Source organism: Caenorhabditis remanei, chromosome III (genome assembly GCF_010183535.1).
Source record: "Caenorhabditis remanei strain PX506 chromosome III, whole genome shotgun sequence".
Lineage (NCBI taxonomy): Eukaryota > Metazoa > Nematoda > Chromadorea > Rhabditida > Rhabditidae > Caenorhabditis > Caenorhabditis remanei.
Window position 1 is genome coordinate 1,362,007 of NC_071330.1, and position 15,048 is coordinate 1,377,054.

A 15,048-nucleotide genomic window follows, 5' to 3' on the forward strand; every position below is an offset into this window, starting at 1 on the left:
AATCACATAAATACCAATAAATCAAATATAATTCATCGTGTCGTCGCCTTCTTCTTGCTCCCTGTCGTCACCGTCACCGCCTTCTGAATTCTCTCCTTCATCGCCTTTGCCTCCTGAAGTCTCCAGATGAAATCCTCCAGTTGTGCCTCATCGAAATCGACAACAAGTGTCTTCACCTCCGTCTCTCCAGCTGGAATCACTTTCAGATTCACAACGATTCGTTGACTTGTCGGATCTCCGTTCAGCGAGGACCTCGTGTTTTTCGAAATTTTCACATCAAAATCCACTATTTCGTCGTATTTCCATCGGATAGTTCGCATTTCTGAGGTGAGGCGCATGCGGATTTTCTGAAATTCATTCGAGTTCAATAGAGCGCATTTACATCTTCTCTACAGTACCTCGTAAGCATCTGCCAATCGAATCGCCACGTCACCGTCTCCAATTTGTTCACTTATTTTGCCACGTCTTCCAGCTTCTGTCAGCACGACCCAGATAGATTCAGCGGTTTTTTGGTCGGCTATCAGGTTCCATTCTGGAAAATTTTGATACAATTTTTAGGGAAAATTATTCAAAATTAGGAGCTCAAATTGTCCATTCCATACCTTGCTCGGATCCGGATGGTTCGTTCTTTACGTGATGAACATTGATGAATCTGAACAAAATTATAGCGTGAGAAATAAGAAAAACATGCTTTGGTTCTATTTTAACGTGTGAACACTAATTAAAGTAATGAGGGCAGTGGAACTCCTTTCATTGAATTCTAATCATTGCCAACATCAACTATGCAATCGGCAACCGAGAGAGAATACTCAGAGAAGTTTAAAAAGGCTTTTAAGCTTGCGTTTATCTTACCGTTTCAACTGGTAAATTTCGTTTTGAAATCCGAGATGAAAGATCAGAACTTCCTAATAAAAGTTAGTTTTCAAAAACACAAATGTTTTTATTCATGGTTATCAGTGGGAAAATACCCTTTTCAGTCACAATTTTTCAGCTTCACGTGCCTAGTCTTCAAGGAGCTATAGGCATTTCGTCAATAATGTATGTTGGCGCTTCCAATATTGCCACATCCAAAAAATGTTCTGCGGTGAATATCATGGATTTGTTGTGTTTTGGACTGGCGGCAACAACAATTATCGTTGGCGTAACAATAATTTACAAGCTGTCGTCCAGTGAGTCTCCTCTAGCAGATAGATCAAAATCACAAATATTTAAAGACAGTGAAAGTTGTCAAAGGAGAATGTACATCAGTGGAGATATCAGTGAAAGGACGGCACAAAAAATTATGGATATGAGCAAAAATAATTTATTTTCTCTGGTGAAAGTATTGGATACTTGTCGAAACCCGGTAACAGCTCCCCTACTCCCCTACTCAAAATAAAATATAGACTTTATTCATTTTCAGCGAGCTCTCCTACTCCAATTCAAGGATCCATCCGATTGCTGTAAAATGGTGAATGATATAAGCGAGTTATATACTGAGGACGGAATTCAAGCAAGTTTTGTTATGAACCATTTGTGGATTCGAAACGAATTGATAACGAGTCAAGATGCATTGGTTTCTGACGAAGAATTTATGAGAGGTGAGTCAGGAAGATCACAAGAATTTCATAAGACTTCAATTTCAGGGTACCAAACGGGAGAATCAGCTTTTGTTGCAGAAGCATTGGAAATTGTTTTGAAGAGACGACTCGAATCGTTGAAATTGACTGTTTATATAAGTCGACTGGCGGTGGGGTTTAGAAAGAGACTCAAAAAGTACGGCTAAATTTCAGATAGATATGAATGTGGTGTACAATGCGATGATATTGTTTTCGACCGCATTCACAGTACTCTACAGTTATTTGTCGTCAGAAGCCGGTTCATTCAATGCTCTCACTCTGTACGGATGTTTAATAGGATTGTCCGAAGTCATTTTGGGACTTGCATCAAATTGGATTAAAGGTTTGTTTTATTGCGGATTGAAAAATCCTTTGACAAACTTATTTCTGACAGAACTAAAAAACTTTTCAGGGCGCAAATGTGCAACGTTGGCTCTTTTTGTAAAGAATGGTCAAGAAAAAGAAGCAATAAGTCTGCTGGTTGGTGCTGGAATACAGCTTTTCGAATTGATACAATTGTCGGATGTAATTGAATACTTGTAGTGCAATTGAATGTTCAATTGGAAAATTTTCAGGAAACGTTGGTATTGGCGCACGCAAAGAACAATGACCTAGTCAAGTATGCGGAAAAATCATTACAACATGGAATGCTCGAAGATTAGTACTCCGCATAAAGATCGCGACACTTACAGTTGAACATGAGCAAGTGTAAGCATATATAACAAGATGAGTGACTGCCACACAATTGAAATTCAATTGAAACGTTTGAATTTGAAAACGGAAAAACACTCAACATGGCAAATCATTGTGAAAACATGCTTAAATACAGTATATTCACAAGGTAGCAAATTAGCAAAAATAGTTGTTTGCTTTTTTTGCTACTTTGTGAATAGGTCCAATAGATTTTTTACGATAATCATGTTTATTTTGACGTTATGACAACAATTTGACATAACCAATAACGCTCTGAAACACTCCCGAAGATCGTCCCCTGATATCAAGAATACTAAAATAAAAATTGGATTCATATAGCATCTTTATTTTATTCAAAACAATTATTAATATTTTTCATACAGTTTTTCGTAAACATCAAGTAAAAATTTAAGTTGTTAACGTTAGCATATTGTAAGTTTTTAGGCGAAGAAAAGTTTCACAAAAGAACCTCAGGAGATCGCAAGTTTGGAATCGTTCCAAATTGCTATCAGGTATTAAAAACAACTTGATTAGGCAAATCCCAAAATTTTGTTTAGTCCTCTTCACTTACCGCTGAGAAAAACCGTCTCAAATGTTCACCCATGTGATTAAACCTTGTAAAAGCTCAAAAATGGCTTCAAAAACCAGGAGTGAAGAAGGTTTTTATCAGCGGAAAGTGACAAGCACAAAATGAAAAATTGGGATTTGCCTAATCAAATTATCCCTAATACCTGGTAGCAATTTGGAACGATTCAAAACTTGCGATCCCCTGAGGTTCCCTTGTCAGAACTTTTTATAATTTCATGCATAAACTTTTTTCGTTAATTTTGCTATTAGGCTCTCCGCACTTCTTGATTTCTTCGAACAATCTCCAATTCTTGATAGCCATTATTAAAGCAGCCAAAGAGAAACCGATGAAGAATAAGAAGTAGATGATGAGAAACGGGACATCGACAAAACGCAAATCTAGCGCAATTCTGAGACGAATTATTCCGATCGACGACAAAGTGAGTGCGATGAAACTAAGAAGGTGGAGAAGGATGTAGATGATGTCCTGAAGTAGTATTATATTTGTCTATCTACAGTTACAGTTACAGATGATCAACTTCATCTAGGATGCTATGATTTGTCAGTTTTGGTCGGATCAGCAAGATTTTTATACCATTCGAAAGCTCTCGTTTTTCCCTATCGATTTGACCTAACTTTGTCGTAAAAAATGAATTTTTAATGAGAGATGGACCACCCTAACTGAAAAATTACAGCTCATCATTTAGATCCTTCGATAACTCCCAAGGACGTACCCGTACAGAAAAGTTGTCAACTACAAAAAGAAACATCTAGTTTTGATCTACACACTCAATACACTGTTTCACTGTGAGATTATATGATTGGATAAAAACTCACGCTCACATTTTTCCGACTACTCTGTTCTTTGATGATTCGTCGCACTTCTTCAATCCCAGCCTGTTTCCGAGGATTCCGCAGCATACTTCTAGAAGTACATTTACTTTTAAAAACTGTTTGTTTCATGCGTTAGTTGAATAAATTAAAAAGAGGAAAATCATCGTATTTTATTTCAGATTCCGATGTTTCAGAAAATTCTTTGAAATTTTGAGCTTTCGTGAAGACTCGGCGGCAAATCTATGCTTGAATTTCTCCAATTCGCTGCGTCATTGTGCACTTTTGACACACAGTTCGATGGGCCACTTTTAAAGGTGGACTAACAAGGGAACTTTTTTCAGACACCGGTTGGGAATTTGTTGAAACTTGGCCCACATATAGTTTCGAATGTGCTCAATTGAATAGCGTTGTCAGAATTTGCAGAGTTCTTCTCATTGGCTAGAAAACTCGATCTGAAAATTCTGGAATTCCAAGCCTCATTTTGTTCACGCGGCATCCCTCTCTTAACTTTCCTTTTCTCATTAGAAAGAACAGCGATAATGGCGCAGTGGTAGTGAGGGGGTGCGGTGTTGGGGAGGACTGTGATATTTTCATAGAATAATGTACCTGTGAGTTCATTTTCATATTGAAAGAATTTTTTTAAAGTTCTGAAACCCGCTGAAAGCGGTCGCCGTTGAGTTTGTGCATTTCGGTGACCTTGAAATTCTCGACATCGGCCATGTTGATTTAAAAAAAACCTGAAAAGCCAATACTTTCGAAGTGGAATTTCTAGAATGTGCTATGGCCACTGAAATGCCCAAACTGTTTCGCCGCTCGTTCTCAGCGGGGAACGAACCGAACTAAAAACTTTATTCAATGTGAAAATGTACTCTCGGAAATGAACAAATGATCATACAGCCGAATCCAAATTTCTGGGCCATAACGCCAATTTCCACCGGCAAACGAAATGCCCAAACTTACCGGCGATTGCTTTCAGCGAGTTTCAGATTAATTCTTTAAAATTTTTTGATATGACAATGAACTCACAGGTGCTCATACATTATTCTATGAAAATATCAGAGTTGACCTTAGTCCACCTTTAAATCCGATATATTTCAGTTTTCCACTTGTGTCAAACAATTATTCGGCTATCGTAAGCATTTGTGAGGAAGAATTTTTATATGGAGTTTGATTTTTAGTATTCGCTCACAGACACCGTGCCAAAATAGCAACATTTTTTCAATACTTTTAGAACTCACTGTATAAACTCAAATCTTTTCCGAACGTCGCTGATATGGCTACACCAATGCACATATGAGTATATGAAGAAATGGAAAGCAATGTACAAGATCCACGTGTAACCAACAATTATCGATTGACTGTATGACGGACCTGTTTGAAAGAAAGAGCACAAAACTCCGATAGTAAAGAAAATCAATCCCTGAACAGTCCAACATTCTCTCTGAAAATAACTTGTTTTTTTAATTAAAAAAATTGATTGGATCACATACAAATTTGGTTCGGGCCGTCTCAATTCTCTCCAGAGTGTTTCTGAGAACTTCCAATACTGTTGGTTCTTTTCGGGCGAATATGTCTTGGCTCATTCTAAAAAAATATAAGTAAAATATAGGTAGAGACCGCAACATTTTTTTCAAACTCAATTTTTCATTAAAATTTCCATCCTGACCTTTTCTTCAGGTAAATGGAAGTACATTCCCAAATTTTTTTCTGAAAATATTCACTCTCTCCGAAGTTACAGGACCTTTTAGTCAGCCATGGTTTCTACTGAATTTCTCTTGGGGAATTCTTTTGTTTTCCTGACCACGCAAAAAATATTTTCTGTTTTCACGTTCAATCCGTCGAATTTTTGTAAAATTTGGGAAAGTTCGAACCAGAAACCTTTTGATTAAAACCCCCCGCGTGTTATCCACTGAACTAAATGAGTACAAATGTGACGCTGATAATAGGAAAATATATTTTTGACGTGATTTTTAAAAATTGAAGAGAATTATTTGAAGGATTTTCAGCTTATTTCGAGATAAAACATCAAATATCTAAAGTTCTACAATACGGATTTTTTAATTTCTAAGTGGATCTAGATCGAAATTTTGCGTAGATTCTGATTCCGTCGAAAAACGAAGCGAGTCTGACTTGCATTAACCTGAACTGTCGATAAAACTACTTTTCTTTTTGAGCCTGTTGTCTTCCGACACCGAAAAAACCACATTTTACGAATCAACGGCTTTCAAAATTTTGGCCCCAGGTACCTGAAGAGATGTCTAAGAAGAATATGTCAGAAAATAGATCGGTTATCACTGTAAATTTTTGAAGTGATGCCTCGAAGTTCAGCTGGCTCCCCAAAAAAATTCGACAACACGAAAATTTAATTTTCTTTCAAAACCTATTAGAGTATGTCCAGAACTACTAGAAACAGTAATAAAACGATGCGAGTCTGACCTACAACGATCTCAACGTGACATTTTACTGAAAAAAGCAAAATGTTTTTTCAGTTTTCTGAGAAAACTAAACGTTTGGGTGAAACGAAAGTGTGTTCATCGGATTCTACGTACTCGATTACATAGGGGTTAAAAGTTTTCATTCTGTTTTAGCGTTCTGGGCTCTCAGGGCAGACCGCCAAACATTTCAATACCCTCCTCATGACGCCCCAAGAGAAGAAAATGAAAAACTCCGCCCACGTTCATTGCGGTCCCTAAATATAGGTAATAAAAATAGGGACCGCAATAAACGTGGGCGGAGTTTTTCATTTTCTTCTCTTGGGGCGTCATGAGGAGGGTATTGAAATGTTTGGCGAACTGCACTGTGTTTCCAGTACAACATAATAAATTAAAAACTATTTACCCTGAGGCAATCGGATACGTAGAATTCAATGAATCTAATCACGTTGCACCCGAATCTTAAGTTTTCTAAAAAAAAAAATGCAAAAAAAGTTTTAGACTCGATCAGAAAAGTGTCAGATTGAGATCGTTGCAGCTCGAACTCGCATAGTTTTTTACGGTTTCTAGTAGTTCTTGATTCCTGTGACGTAACTCTAATAGGTTTTGAAAGAAAATTCAATTTTCGTGTTGTCTTATTTTTTTGGGGAGCCAGCTGAATTGCAAGGCATCACTTCAAATAATTTACAGTGATCACCTTACAATTTTTTGCACAATATCCTTTTTATCTTTTTATAATGTACACAAAGAAAAAATTAGGAATGATGCAGTTTCGAAAAAATTGTTTTTGAAAGGTCCAAAGACTCAGCATGAAAACTAGTTTTTACGAAATTTCGGTTCAATCCTGACCGTACTCGCATGATTTTTGACGGATTCGAATTCTACGCAAAATTTCGATTAAGATTCACTTGGAAACGAAAATTTCGTGTTGTCGAATTTTAGATATTTGATGTTTTATCTCAAATTATGCTGAAAATCATCCAAAAAATTATCTTCAATTAAAATTAATCACGCCAAAAAAATTTTTCTATTATCTACGTAGAATTTGTCCTCATGACGTAACGTTTGTGCGCATTTTCAGTGGATAACACGCGGGGGGTTTTAATCAAAAGGTTTCTAGTTCGAACTTTCCCAAGTTTTGCAAAAATGTGGCTGACTGAACGTGAAAAGAGAAAATAGTTTTTGCGTGGTCAAAAAAACGAAAGAATTCCCCAAGAGAAATTCGGTAGAAACCATGAATCACAAAAAGGCCTGTATCTTCAGAAATCCTGAATATTTTCGGAAAAAAATTTAAAAGTGTACTTCTATTTACCTGAAGAACAGGTCAGGATGAAAATTGTAATGGATAATTGGGTTTGAAAAAAATGTTGCGGTGTCTAAATATAAATATAAATATAAGTAAACATAAGTAAGAAAACAACGTTATAAAAAAGTACACGGTCTCCCACACTGCGAAAAAGAACTGCAAAAAACGTGAAGCGGATTTTTTCACGTTTTAATTCAATTTATTTTATTTTTTGCACTGAAAATACAGTTTTTTAGGTTTTCAGACGTCACGATGTATGAAAAAAGTCCAATTACCGTAAAAACTGTATTTGAGGTGCATGCAACTCTATTGTTCAAAGGGTCCGTCGGAGTGCAACTCTATTAGAGGGGCAATTCAAATAGAGGGTGCACCTCTATTTTTCGTCGACGAATTCGCCCGTCCTCGATACCCAACTATCTTTTGAATTTGTTTGATTTTATTAGTTTTTTAGGCCGAATTTTTCGAACTTTTAAGTAAAAACGGAAAAAAAGCCCTGAATTTTCATAGCAAACTACGTTTTTAACAACAAAAATGCCGAAATAGTAATGTGAGATAACAGTTCGGAGTCAGTTAATGATGATATTAGAGAAAAGTGGAAATCACTGGAGGGCAACTGTATTAGAGGGGCACCTCAATTAGAGGGTGCACCTCTATTGTTCAAAGAGTCTGTCGGGGGGCACCACTATTAGAGGGGCACTTCAAATAGAGGGGCAACTCAAATACAGTTTTTACGGTAATCAGAATTATGAAATATTAATTTCTCTATTCTATGTATCAGCCGGAATATAAGAATTTTGGACTGAACTTCTCGGCAGTCACAGGCAACTTTAGCGCGGAAGTTGGTCGGCTTCAGCTCGGAGGTTGGTTCGGAGAAAAAAAAGCGAAGGCTTGGCCAGCTCGGAGAAACTTGTGATCAGAAGCCAACCAATGTCCGAGCTAAAGCCGACATTCTCTTAACTTCTGACCAGAAGGTGACCAAGATCCGATCTAAAGTCTGAAATCGTTAAACCTCCGGCCAGAAGGTAAGCAAGATCCGATCTAAAGCCGAATCGACTTCAACTTCCGCCCAAAAATTTTTTCTTTGAGACTTTGAGACTGTTTTTCTCAGCGGAAAGTGACGAGTGCAAAAAATAAAATAATTGAATTGAAACGCGAAAAAATCGGCTTCACGTTTCTTGCAGTTCTTTTTCGCTGTGTGGGAGACCGTGAAGTAAGCATAAAGTACGAAGAATATGTTACATGTAATTGTTTCGAACAAGAACATATCGAGACCGAAAAATCAATAAAAATGAATGGAACCTTCTCGAACCTCTCAACCCAATAAGAGGAATATCTTGCCCTACAGGAATATGGCCTATTTGCTGTTTGCCGGTGGCTGATCGCTCGCTCAGAGATCGGGCCGCGGAGTGGGTCTCGTTGCGATTACCGTAGTATTAAAACTCTTTTATGACTAAAGTACGGTAACGAGTTGCCGTAAATCGAAATCCCACCACGTGACCTACGCCTCGTCTCCGGGCTAAACTATGAGCGAGCGGTCAGCCACCGGCGAATTGGTAATAGCAAAACACAGAACTCCGCAAAAAGATTGTGGTACCTACAGTTGAAAATGAGCAAATTTTGAATGTGCTTCAACACGACACTGATTGTCACCTGATATCAATTTTTAGTAGCTTTGTAGATCAAATGTAGCGTTTATTGAAGCAGAGTAGCTTTTAATTTGAGGACCATCTTCAGATAATCACCACTTCGCCTACAAGTTTCGAAGTTTCAAAAAATTTTATTTTTCCACCAAAAACATAAATCTTGCGTCCGGATCAGCTATTCAAGTTTATGATGGAAAAATAAAAAAAATTTGAAACTTCGAAATATGAATTACTCTGGTATTTTGAACTAGAAAACAAGGAAAAAAGACAACAAAATGTTCAAAACTGTGGTTAAAGTGTTTTCAAGTAAAAAAATTGAAACCAAAAGAGGAAACGAACCCCCAATGCTTTGATTATCATCCCGGTCAGACGAAAACGTGGGAACTACAGGGCAGAGATATTTTGGGAACTGTTTCCGAGCGAGAAAATGAGGTTTCCTGTGTTAAATCAAAGAAAAACTTTGAGAGCTCATAACTCGGCCGAAAGTGTCGCACTTCAAAAATTTCAGAATCATCTATTCAGACTATTCTTATTTTATCCTGAAAGTTTCAGCCAAAAAAGCACTTGCATGGTCTTGGGGCTCAATTGTTAGCTCTAACTCGCTATGGAGCACCCGTACAAAAAGGTTTCAGATATTATTTCAAGTCGAAATTTTCGAAAAAAAAAATTGAATTTTTTTCAGTTCTGAACTTCCGGTCCGACCGGGGCGGGCCGGGCCTTAGAAATTTGAATTCCGGCCTGGCCCGGCCCGTTGCAAGTCTGGAATTTTTTATTTGAAAGCATTATCAAACGAATGATACAGTACCACTCAAAAGGTTATCAACTTTGGCTGTTTTCAGTGGAAAATGACCAACTTTGAGAGTGCACTTCGGTGTCGCTTGATTGGCCAACGGATTTTATTTTGTACGGGTTGGACAGAGCAAAAATAGCACATAATTTTTGTAGTTGTCCATTTTTGTAAGGTCACTACCCCGAAAGTTACAGGTTGACAAAGTGAAAAGCTTCAAAATTTCGCAAAACGCACTGAAATTAGTCGGTTTGAGTGAGAAATGACTTTGAAAGCCTGCAACTTTCAAGGGAGTGTCCCTACGAAAAAAATGGTCAATTACAAAAATAATGTGCTATTTTTGTTCTTTTCAGCACATACAAAATTGAATTTATCCATCATTCAGGTTACACCGAAATACACTGTCAAATACTTTCTACTGAAAATAGTCAAAGTTGATAACCTTTGAGCTGTACTGTAGCTCAAAAGATGCTCCAGCAATTTCTACACATTTCAGATTAACGGGTTTTACATTTGGCTCATTAGTTAGTTTCCGAGAAAATAACAAAAATTCTGAACATTTTTCTCATTTTTTTTTCGAATTCTCAGCAAATTGATAAACCCGTCCATCAGAAATGTGTACAAATCGCTGGAGAATGTACATATTGAGCTATCATTTGTAGATAGTACTTACTATTAGAAATGAAAAAAGCCCATAGATATTCCCGAACTCAAAATAAAAAAAAATTGTCATTTCGACCTGAAACAATATCTGAAATCAGGATTTTTTGTATTGAATGGATGGATAATGCACTCAGAATAATTCTAAATCTGAAATGTCTTCATTCCTGACTTAGACCTTTTAACTAAAAATTAAAGTGATAAATTGTAGACCTGCTATTTTCTGCAAATTTTTGTACTGTGAGAGTAGATCACCATGTTCTCTTTCGGAGACCGTTTAACGTCGAAAAGGTCGATGAATGCTCACTATTCTCACTGGCGAGTTCTCTAAATCATCAGTGACGATGGTTATAGACGAATACTCTGTTCCATTTATGAATGGAGTTCAAACGTCCTTTCAGATGGTTTCACACGTTCTGATATTCCTGAAACAGTTCGCACCGAGAGACAGTAATTTCGTCAAGACTGTGGGTTTTCAATTCAAAAAACAGTTGTCATTGTGTGCAATTTTTCCAGATACACATTCCAACTCTTCAGAGCGTGGCTGGAATTTCCACCATTGCCCTGGTCGGATTATCAAACATTGTATCGTCCAAACATTACACTCCCATCAATCTGATGGATGTGCTCTGCATTATTTTTGGATCCTTCACTCTTGGAACAGGGATTTCTATATTGATAAAGTTATCTTCCGGTGAGTCTATTCCAGCAATATACAGTGCGCTCAATATTAATAGGATTCCCTAGATTTTAGGTTTCCAGACAGAGCCAGTACTGATACAAAAAATCTTTGATGACCATTTGATTCAGGATACAAAGAAACCCCAGGGGATGTATTCTCATGATTCTATCATTATTCTTAGAAGCGCACCACCGAAAAGGCTCTTTTTCAGCCATCCAATATTAATAAGGCCACCTTGAAAATCGAATTTTCAGTTGATTTTAAAGAATTTGTTGAATCTTTAAAAATCTATCTAAACATACTATTTCTGTTCTCCATTATGCTTCCAGAGTTTTCAACCCCAAAATCAAATGTTTGCCACCTTCGAATTTTCACCTATCAGAAATATTCACTGTTTCAGAACTTCGAGACGAGTATCTCTTAATACAGATCACGTATCATTCTGAAAATTTCCATCAAAGTGAATCAAATTATTCATGATAAAAATCAATAACGGATGCGCAAAAATATTTATTTTCTGAAAACTTATACTCACGATTTTTGAACCCATTTGGGCCAAATACCCCTATTTTCTGAAGTTGTGTCAAAAGGATGAATTCTTGGATCAGACTGTCAACACAGTGTTAAAATACATTAAAAATGAATTTGGGCACTTCTTCTAGTCCTTGAACACAGTTCTGAAACAGTGAATTTTCAGATTTTTGAAAATTTGAAGGTGGCAAACATTTGGTTTTGGAGTTGAAAACGCCAAAATTATAATGGAATCATTTGAAAACATCAGAAAAGTATGTTTTGATCGATTTTTTAATTTTTCAAGGAAAAAAATCTTAAAAATCAACTGAAAATCCGATTTTCGAGGTGGTCCTAGGAATATTGGACGGCTGAGAAGGTTACTTTTCGGTGATACGATTCTAACTAGGGAAGGATTCCGTACCAACCTGTGCCTGTGAAGATGTAGTTGCGGGTTGAAACCTATGTGGTTAGAATGGAAATTAATAAATTTATAAGAAAGGTTCTTATAGTTAGCCATACAAATCTTTGGAATATGGTGTGGGGAGGAACTACTTTCTTGACTCCCCAGATAATCCACTTTTTCAACGGTGGGTTGGTCGAGTGGGTAAGAGGTTGGGTTGGGATGAAGGAGGTCATGGCTCGGTTCCTCGCGTAGTTTTTTTCCTTTTTCCTCTTTGATTTTTTATGGAAATGGATTATATCTTTTTTATAATTCTTTATGGGCTTTTAACAAAAACCTTATGAATACACAAAAGTAATTTTCGCAAATTTGTCCATTTCCAGAAAAAATCAAAAAAGAAAAAAGGAAAAAAAACAATAGCGTCAAGAGGAACCGAACCCTAACCTCTTGCCACCCAACCCAACCTCTTACCCACTCGACCACCGTAGAAAAAGTGGATTATCTGGGGAGTGAAGAAAGTAGAGAAAGTAGTTCCTCCCCACCTCCAAAGATTTGTATGGTTAAGAACCGGGTCAGAGCTTCGAGCTGAATGTTCTCCATTCCTGGATTCATTCAGCAAAATTTGGAAATCCCAGCCGATTTTCCATTCTAACCATATACATAGGTCTCAACACGCAATTCCATCTTGAGACGAGATCCTTCCCTAGTAAGGAAAGTGGTAGAATCATGAAAATTTGGTCCCTGGGGTTTCTTTGTCCCTGAATCGAATGGCCATCACAGATTTTTCGTATCTGACTGGTTCTGCCTGGAACACCAAAATCTAGGGGGGTCCTATTAATATTGGACGTGAAACAAGATATATTTTCAGAAGTGTCAGACGGATATCGACGCGTTATTCTATCGGGCCGCATGAAAACTCGAGCGGAAATTATTCATCTTTGTGACGGACTACCAAATATTGAGTCTATGATGAGTTTGAAGAATTCCGGTAGACAACAAACTGTAAACGCTCTTCTACCCAAAACAAACCCAAACGTTCTTTTTTCAGGAAACGTTCATAATCTCGTTCAAAGACCCCACAAATGCCGAAGAATTCACAAGAAACATCAATGATAATTATGATGAGCTCAATCTCAAAGCGTACCTTGCCACGAATACAGAGCTTCTCAATGCATTGAAAATTAGACGTATTAATGGTAGGAACATGAATGTGGAATATAGCGATGAATTCGAGAAAGGTAAAGCAAAAAGATTACAAAGATACAGATCATTCATTTCCATTCAATTTCAGGAATCGAAGTCGGCGAAGGTCTAGTCTCATCACTTGTGATGGAGACATTGGTAAAATCTAAACTCGAATCAGAGAAGACTATCGTTAAAATAAGGAAATGGAAGGTGCGGTTTTGAAGATACTAGGGAATGGTCAGGACTGACTTTGGAGTTCAGCAACGAGACCTAGCAGAATCGAAAGACAATCGAATTCTGATGGGAAATCAGATTTCAAAAATTGCTGACGACCCTCCAGAATCCAGATATCCTTGTCTGAAAATGCAAACTTAATACATGTGATTTACTCGATTTTCCACCCAAATTTAGCTGTGTTTCGCCCCAAATATCACGACACCCGAAGATATCATACGGCCAGCGATTGGTGGTCGAGGGGTGAGCGCGTCTGTCTGTGAAGCACGCTATGCTGGTTCGACCCCCGCTTTTTCAAACTTTTTTTTTTGTTTTTTTTATTTCGCTTTTTTGTACTTTTTGAGCCGTTTTTCAATTAAGTCTAACCAAGACTGCGAACCATTCTGAATAACACAAATTGCTTTGAAAGTTAAGCTAACTAGAAGTGACGGCTGGTGAGAGCAACTATCGGAATATTGTCTATAGGAAGACGATTCGATTATGTCCGATTCGCAGTCTTGGTTAGATTTAATTGAAAAACGGCTCAAAAAGTTAAAAAAAAAATGGCGAAAAAAAAAACAAAAAAAGTTTGAAAAAGCGGGGGTCGAACCAACATAGCGTGCTTCACAGACAGACGCGCTCACCCCTCGACCACCAATCGCTAGCCGAGAGAGATGTTCAGGTGCCGTGATATTTGGGGCGAAACACAGCTAAATTTGGGTGGAAAATCGAGTAAATCACATGTATTAAATTCTGATTTTCAGACAAGGATATCTGGATTCTGGAGGGTCGTCAGCAGTTTTTGAAAACTGATTTCCCATCAGAATTCGATTGCCTTTCGATTCTGCTAGGTCTCGTTGTTGAACTCCAAAGTCAGTCCTGACCATTCCCTAGAATATTTTTATTTATTTTCAGAAAATTTTAGAAAATTTTATTTTATTTTCAGGTAGAGTTATGCAGTGTGTTCAACTCCGGAATTCTCCTGACGTCAACCTTAGCTCTTCTCTACGGTTACTCAAGCATGCCTCAAGGAGGATTCACATTCCTCTATCTATATGGAGCGATTTTTGGGATCGCAGGTGTTTTCCTTGGACTAATTGGAAATGTCAACTTGACAAGTATGTTTTGTTTCGGATACACAATCTTTCGGTTCGTCGTTCTCAAAGCGCGAATATAGGGAATTAGAATCTACTAATGTTCACAGAGTTTTCATTCTTTACTTTTCAGAGGAAAAGCATCCAGAATCGATATGCCTCATTGCAAATAAAGCGGAATCTAAAAGAGGGAAAAGGATGATGAAACAAGCAGGATTCGAAGTGATTGAAGTTGTCGAGGGGGAAAACGTAATGAAATACTTTTAGTGCAATTGAATTTTTAATTTTAAAATTTTCAGGACGTCATAATTCTAGGACACCACTCTAACACCGAGATTGTTGCCAATGCCCGAATGATAATGACTAGAGAATTGACACCTGATATTGGGGAGCTTGGAGTTGTGAATGTTGAGATGTTTTGAGATATACTTGTAAGACGCG

At 37.5% G+C, this 15,048-nt stretch overlaps 4 protein-coding genes across 4 annotated transcripts; 2 read left to right on the forward strand and 2 right to left on the reverse strand.

The window, feature by feature from the left end:
- Window positions 1-32: 32 nt before the first annotated feature.
- On the reverse strand, window positions 33-754 carry GCK72_008406 (uncharacterized protein; the record flags this gene model as incomplete). The annotated part of the gene is made up of 4 exons (XM_053726808.1): window positions 33-347; window positions 399-532; window positions 603-627; window positions 746-754. The coding sequence occupies 4 exons, from the start codon at window positions 752-754 to the stop codon at window positions 33-35; spliced, it is 483 nt and encodes a 160-aa protein (XP_053586385.1).
- Window positions 755-1,036: 282 nt separating this feature from the next.
- On the forward strand, window positions 1,037-2,260 carry GCK72_008407 (uncharacterized protein; the record flags this gene model as incomplete). The annotated part of the gene is made up of 7 exons (XM_053726809.1): window positions 1,037-1,169; window positions 1,215-1,345; window positions 1,403-1,580; window positions 1,626-1,729; window positions 1,773-1,941; window positions 2,011-2,123; window positions 2,174-2,260. 7 exons carry the CDS (start codon window positions 1,037-1,039, stop codon window positions 2,258-2,260), a joined length of 915 nt encoding a protein of 304 aa, XP_053586386.1.
- An 824-nt stretch (window positions 2,261-3,084) lies between these two features.
- GCK72_008408 (uncharacterized protein) lies at window positions 3,085-3,779 on the reverse strand (the record flags this gene model as incomplete). The annotated part of the gene is made up of 2 exons (XM_053726810.1): window positions 3,085-3,345; window positions 3,696-3,779. 2 exons carry the CDS (start codon window positions 3,777-3,779, stop codon window positions 3,085-3,087), a joined length of 345 nt encoding a protein of 114 aa, XP_053586387.1.
- Window positions 3,780-10,819: 7,040 nt separating this feature from the next.
- GCK72_008409 (uncharacterized protein) lies at window positions 10,820-15,029 on the forward strand (the record flags this gene model as incomplete). The annotated part of the gene is made up of 8 exons (XM_003091168.2): window positions 10,820-10,987; window positions 11,037-11,214; window positions 12,984-13,117; window positions 13,164-13,353; window positions 13,407-13,510; window positions 14,460-14,631; window positions 14,741-14,856; window positions 14,907-15,029. 8 exons carry the CDS (start codon window positions 10,820-10,822, stop codon window positions 15,027-15,029), a joined length of 1,185 nt encoding a protein of 394 aa, XP_003091216.2.
- Window positions 15,030-15,048: the final 19 nt, after the last annotated feature.